Source organism: Bidens hawaiensis, unplaced genomic scaffold (assembly GCF_021521415.1).
Source record: "Bidens hawaiensis isolate Kalapana, Puna unplaced genomic scaffold, B.hawaiensis_p1.1 tig00062324_1, whole genome shotgun sequence".
NCBI classification, from domain to species: Eukaryota; Viridiplantae; Streptophyta; class Magnoliopsida; order Asterales; family Asteraceae; genus Bidens; species Bidens hawaiensis.
Window position 1 is genome coordinate 19,593 of NW_027501187.1, and position 6,856 is coordinate 26,448.

The following is a 6,856-nucleotide window of genomic DNA, read 5'->3' on the forward strand; positions in this document are numbered from 1 at the left end:
ACAACTTTCTCTCTCTAAACTAATTATTATTCCTATAATGTTTCACTTTGTTAAAAGAAACACAAAATAGGTCGGATTTTCTTTGACTGACGTAAAAAAACTGTCAGATCATTCTGAAAATCTGGATAGAATGACGGTTTAGAAGTGATCATTTTGAAGATTCTCTCAATAAGAAGGTTACTCTTTAAAAGTGGTTAGTTAAAATTTGGATTTTTCTCTAATCATTTATTATTATTAATATTTTTTTTAATATAGGAGAAAAAAAAAGCATTAATCTAAAAAGACCCTCGGCAATTTACACGGCTTTTACGCGTTAGGAAGACTAGACGACTTTTTAGAAAGAAAGAAAGAAAGACATATGACGTCAGCAATGGAATCTTCGCGCCAATCTCCTACAAATAAGTCGCAGTCTACAGACGTTCTTTTACGTCTACGATTTCTGAATTCCATTAATTAACAATGGCTACGAAGTTTCCTTGATCCTTGATAATTTAGGTGTAACTTTCTACTCTTGTCGCTTGATAATTTCCCTGTGATTTCTGTTCATATGGTATAAATATAGGCATGAGCAATTTATAAATTAATAGTAAACAACAGATTCTGGGAGTAGTTGAAGAATTAGGATGGAGAATTATTTGAATGAAGGTTTTGGGGAAGTGAAACCGAAGCATACGTCCGATGAAGCTTTACAGAAATGGAGAAAGCTGTGTGGTCTTGTCAAAAACCCCAAAAGACGCTTTCGTTTCACCGCCAATCTTGACAAGCGGAATGAGGCTGCTGCTATGCGCCGTACAAATCAGGTTCATTCATACACTTAATTGCTTTCTAAACTTTTAAGCATTTTCGCAAACACTTGTCAATTTTCCCCCATTTTTTGCAAATCGTGTATCTGTTACTATAATCCATACAAACAAACTGCTCTAAGTAATATTATTTTGCCCCTACATTTTGTTGGAATGTGATACTGTGACACTTAGAAATCGAATACAAAAAATGTATGTTATCATATTCTCACGTATTAGGATCTTGAAATAAATGGCTCAATTTAGAAAACGCTTTAGGTCCCAAAACACGTTGAGCCGGAATTGGTTAAATTATTTGCTTTTAGAATAGTTAACTCACACTTCTGTCTACCATGGGACTATAACCCTCAACTATGAGACATTTACTATGCACGTTGATACCGCTATGCTAAAAGCTCTTTAATCATTGTTCGTACCATTTTTATGAATGCAGAAATTAAGGGTTGCTGTTTTGGTATCAAAGGCTGCATTTCATCTTCTCAATGGTAAGTTCTCAATATATACATTAGTTCAACATTTGTTCATTATGGAATGAGTAATGTCATTCTTATGAACATTATTGTATTATACATGCAGGCGCGGAAGTCAGCGGCAGTCATACCTTACCTGAGGAATACAAGGCAGCTGGCTTTGGCATCAGCGCTGATGATGCAAGCATTATTGTTGAAAGCCACAACCATGAAAAGCTAAAAGGCCATGGCGGGGTAGACGGTGTTGCAGAAAAGCTTAAAACATGTACTACCAATGGGCTTGCTATAGATGAAAAAGAGTTGACTTCCAGACAACAACTGTTTGGAACCAACGAGTTCACTGAACGCGAACAACGAAGCTTTTGGGTGTTTGTATATGAAGCTCTTCAAGATATGACACTTATGGTCCTTGCTGTATGCGCATTTGTGTCTCTGATCGTTGGCATTGCAACTGAAGGGTGGCCCACAGGTGCTCATGACGGGCTTGGAATCGTGGCTAGTATTCTGTTAGTGGTGTTTGTAACCGCAACGAGTGATTATCGCCAATCACTGCAGTTTAGGGATTTAGACAAAGAGAAAAAGAAAATATCGATTCAAGTTACTAGGAACGGGTACAGACAGAAGCTATCAATATACGAGCTGCTTCCAGGTGATATTGTTCATCTCGGTATTGGAGACCAAGTCCCTGCAGACGGGCTTTTCCTCTCCGGGTTTGCAGTCTCAATTGATGAATCAAGTTTGACTGGTGAAAGTGAGCCTGTCAAAGTCAACACCGAGAATCCTTACTTGTTGTCGGGAACTAAAGTTCAAGACGGTTCGTGTAAGATGTTAGTTGTGACGGTTGGAATGAGAACCCAATGGGGAAAACTGATGGCGACTCTAACCGAAGGTGGAAATGATGAAACTCCGTTACAGGTTAAGTTAAATGGCGTGGCAACTATTATTGGAAAGATTGGCCTTGTGTTCGCTATAGTGACTTTTGCGGTTTTGGTTCAAAAGTTATTTGCTAGTAAGATTGGTGAAGGGAGTCAATGGAGTTGGTCTGGTGATGATGCCTTGATGCTGTTGGAGTATTTTGCTATTGCTGTCACCATTGTTGTGGTTGCGGTTCCTGAAGGGTTGCCGTTGGCTGTAACATTGAGCCTTGCATTTGCCATGAAGAAGATGATGAATGACAAAGCACTTGTTAGAAACCTAGCCGCGTGTGAGACCATGGGGTCTGCCACGACTATATGCAGTGATAAAACCGGGACGCTAACCACCAACCACATGACGGTTGTCAAATCCTGCATTTGTATGAATGTTGGCGAACAAGAAATCCCCGAAAGTGTTAAAAAGATTCTTGTGCAGTCGATATTCACTAACACTGGCGGTGAAGTTGTGGTTAACAAAGAAGGAAAACGTGTGATTCTCGGGTCACCAACCGACACAGCCATTTTGGAGTTTGGGTTGTCACTTGGTGGTGATTTCCAAGCCGAACACGAGTCAACGAAAGTCATCCAAGTCGAGCCGTTTAACTCGACAAAGAAGCAAATGGGTGTGGTGCTCGAGCTTCCGGAAGGTGGCGTACGGGCCCACTGTAAAGGTGCTTCAGAAATAGTGTTGGCTGCTTGTGACAAAGTGATTAACGAAAATGGTGAAGTTGTTGCTCTCGATGAAGAGTCTCTTAACCGTTTAACAAGTACAATTGAGTCATTTGCGGGTGAAGCTCTTAGGACTCTATGTCTTGCTTATATAGACCTGGAAAGCGGGTTCTCACCCGAAACTCCAATTCCATCGAGCGGGTATACTTGTATAGGAATTGTGGGTATTAAAGATCCGGTCCGTCCAGGTGTCAAGGAGTCGGTGGCTCTTTGCAGATCGGCTGGTATAACCGTCCGTATGGTTACAGGTGACAATATTAACACTGCAAAGGCTATAGCTAGAGAATGTGGTATCCTTACAGATGATGGGCTTGCTATCGAGGGTCCTGATTTTCGTGAGAAAAGTCTTGAAGAATTAATGGAGATAATCCCCAAGATTCAGGTTTGTTTAAATCCAATTTACATAAATGGACTTAATTAATATCCGAGTCAACAAAAAGTCAATTTTTGGTCAATTTTATACAGGTTATGGCACGTTCTTCGCCTCTAGATAAGCATACACTGGTGAAACACTTGAGAACAACATTTGGTGAGGTTGTGGCGGTTACTGGAGACGGAACTAACGATGCCCCGGCTCTTCATGAAGCCGACATTGGCCTTGCTATGGGCATTGCGGGAACCGAGGTGGCGAAAGAGAGTGCTGATGTCATTATTCTAGACGACAATTTCTCCACAATTGTCACGGTGGCCAAATGGGGACGATCGGTCTATGTCAATATTCAAAAGTTTGTACAGTTTCAGCTCACGGTTAATATTGTTGCCTTGATAGTCAACTTCACTTCAGCTTGCTTGACAGGTACATTGGCTCAAAAGCTTATACTTAGTTAGGAACAAACATATGTTAGAAACAAATTAGCAAACATGTCCTGTTTTTTAATGTGTTTTTTTGGTTATTTAGGGAGTGCACCGCTCACTGCAGTTCAACTATTGTGGGTGAATATGATCATGGATACACTGGGAGCATTGGCACTGGCAACTGAGCCACCGAATGATGAGTTGATGAAGCGGGCCCCTGTTGGAAGGAAGGGGAATTTTATTAGCAATGTCATGTGGAGGAACATATTCGGGCAGGCAGTTTACCAGTTTGCAGTTATATGGTTGCTTCAATCAAAAGGGAAGTCGTTTTTCGGGCTTGATGGAGATGATTCTGAAATCATCCTCAACACACTCATTTTCAACTGCTTCGTGTTCTGTCAGGTAACTTAACTTCTTATAAAATTTTTAACTGAGTTGAAGTTTTCAATAACATGAGCTTATATTTGGCTGATGAATTAACAGCTATTCAACGAGGTGAACTCTCGGGAAATGGAGAAGGTGGACGTGTTAGATGGGATTTTGAAGAATAAGGTTTTTGTAAGCGTTATTGCCGCGACTGTTATTTTCCAGATAATAATAGTCGAGTACTTGGGTACCTTTGCGAACACGTCACCGCTTACGGCCACACAATGGTTGTTTAGTGTTTTGACTGGATTTTTAAGCATGCCGATTGCGGTCTTGTTGAAGAGAATTCCGGTATGAGGTAAAGTCCTACTTAGAAAGCCATTGGATTTTAACGGCTTTCTAAGTAGGACTTTGCCTCAAACAGAGGTTCTCTTCAAGAGCACGACAATTGGAATGTTTTATAAGAAAGTATGTTAATTGCTGTGCTGTAAGGCCCCGTTACCGGTAGCCCTACTTTCGTGTTAGATTTACTCATAAATACAGTTCTAAATATCAGAGTTAATTAAAACTTTCGCGGAATATAAAAGCTTTCATAAAACATTTCATAACAAAACACGTCTTGTCTTAAAACATCATTTTGTCTTTCAAAATAAACGAAACATTAAACTTAAACGTCTTGAGTCTTCCGATGCCAGCCTCTTATTCAGTGCCACGTGTCTCCTCAAGCGAGCTGCCTCATCCTACTCACTTTCATATCTTACGTTATAAAGAGCATTACACCCTACATTCCTCGAGTATTATTAAGGCTCGGTACCCTCTTTCCTCGAATATTAGTAGGGTTCGGTTCCTTAGTTCTCGAATATTAGTAGGGTTCGATTCCCTCTTCGTTACCATACAACCATACATCATACCTCGAGTATTATTAGGGCTCGGTACCCTCCTTCCTCGAGTATTATTAGGGCTCGGTACCCTCTTTCCTCGAGTATTATTAGGGCTCGGTACCCTCTTTCCTCGAATATTAGTAGGGTTCGGTTCCCTAGTTCTCGAATATTAGTAGGGTTCGATTCCCTTTTCGTTACCATACAACCATACATCATACCTCGAGTATTATTAGGGCTCGGTACCCTTTTCGTAACCATACAACCATACAACCATCATTTCCTTCTTTTATTAACTTTATCACTTTCATACACATAAGCATACATATCATACTTATCTTATACATAACGTTACAACCTGACAGTACGTGCAATATCCGAAGATCGTTCACGTACCATCAAGCAATCATTCATACATTTCACATTATCCACATAAGGCATACACTTATCTCTTAGGATAAGCGTATTAACAAACATATTGAGTATGCACACAGCCCCGAAAACATAACACATAAATGGGGCTAGAAACTCACCTGAATCCTGTTACGCTCTCCGTTAATAGTTATCCCTTTCTTCAGTTGTGCACGGCTGACTGTATAACAAGTATACGTATCAATTAACTACTACTACTCATGTTGTATTTCTATCTTTATATGACCCACAACGAACGGGGTCCGGGGGCAGCGCCCCTGGCAGCGGGGTCTAGGGGCGGCAACCCCTAGCAGGGTCCAAGGGCAGAGCCCCTGGCTGGGGTCGAGCTGCCAGGTCAGCTTGGAAAAATTTTATTTCCATTAACTGTCTTAACACATTTTTCATTAGGTTTTTAATTTATTTTCTAAGCGAACTTAACTTTAGGCGAAGTTAAACCTTAAGCGAACTTAGCTTTAGGCGAAGTTATCAGTTAGGCGAACTTGGCCTTAGGCGAAGTTATCAGTTAGGCGAACTTGGCCGAAGGCGAAGTTAAGCTTTGAAGGCGAAGTTAAGCTTTTGCAGGCGAAGTTGCCCAGTTCGCAGGCGAAGTTGCCCAGTTCAGCTACGGGTTTGGTTTTTATCAAGCATTTTGGCGATTTTAATACCCTTGTTATGGTTCGACATCACCCACTAACGTTCCCTAACCATTTTCGGTCGTATATATATCCCGTATATACTATAAAGCTTGGATCTTTAAGCTTAAGGACATTCAAAAGGATAAACGTTCAATAAAACGTAAACTTTAAAGGTCAAGAACATACCTTTTATACGTTCGGTGTGGTCACGGTTTGCTCGGTTATCTCGTATATTGAAGATCTAATAATTGTCGGTTTGATTCTTGGTCTCGGATGTCTCTCTCTCTCGGCCGAATATGGTGTAGTGTATGTGTGTGTTTTTGAGTGTGTAGAGATTATGATGGAAATGAAATGAGGGTTTAGGGTTTTAGGTTGGTTTAGGGGATATTTATATCCCTTAAAGCCCATGGACCTAAGGCCCATTCTCATTTAACCCATCATAATGAATCTAAGTCCATGATCCGTTCTTTACTCGACATTAATTACTTAATAACGCGAAATCACTAAACGTAACTTTCTTTATTTAACATTATAAATTTTAGGATGTTACATGTGCTCGTGAAGAGAATCTCTGTTTGAGGTAACGTGCTGCTTAGAAAGGCGTTAGATCTCAAAGGAAATCTATTTGTTCCTCACTTCGGCGTTCTATTAACCTGGCTAGTATCCATATGTGCAGCATGTCTTGATTTGTTATTTGTGTAAAGCGTATGTCAGGACAGTTATGTACTTATTTTCTATTTTATTTTCAATGCTTTGTTTAGTAGAAACTATTTTGAATTCCAAATATAATGTACATTACTTGCATTTACTTTGTTAATCATATTGAAAAATGAAGTAGTTTCAGTTTTTTGTATC

At 40.1% G+C, this 6,856-nt stretch overlaps 1 protein-coding gene across 1 annotated transcript; it reads left to right on the forward strand.

The window, feature by feature from the left end:
* The first annotated feature begins 605 nt into the window (after positions 1–605).
* On the forward strand, positions 606–6,856 carry LOC143603643 (calcium-transporting ATPase 2, plasma membrane-type-like). Its single transcript, XM_077080391.1, has 7 exons — positions 606–800; positions 1,237–1,288; positions 1,380–3,298; positions 3,382–3,712; positions 3,815–4,113; positions 4,195–4,557; positions 6,552–6,856. Exons 1-6 carry the CDS (start codon positions 624–626, stop codon positions 4,432–4,434), a joined length of 3,018 nt encoding a protein of 1,005 aa, XP_076936506.1. The 5' UTR covers positions 606–623; the 3' UTR covers positions 4,435–4,557; positions 6,552–6,856.

Bases quoted from the DNA above. Each gene is read 5' to 3' on its own strand.
- LOC143603643 (XM_077080391.1), top strand. From the start codon at position 624: ATGGAGAATTATTTGAATGAAGGTTTTGGGGAAGTGAAACCGAAGCAT. The intron at 1,289-1,379 runs GTAAGTTCTCAA...TTATACATGCAG, and splicing joins TGCATTTCATCTTCTCAATG to GCGCGGAAGTCAGCGGCAGT. The intron at 4,114-4,194 runs GTAACTTAACTT...ATGAATTAACAG, and splicing joins ACTGCTTCGTGTTCTGTCAG to CTATTCAACGAGGTGAACTC.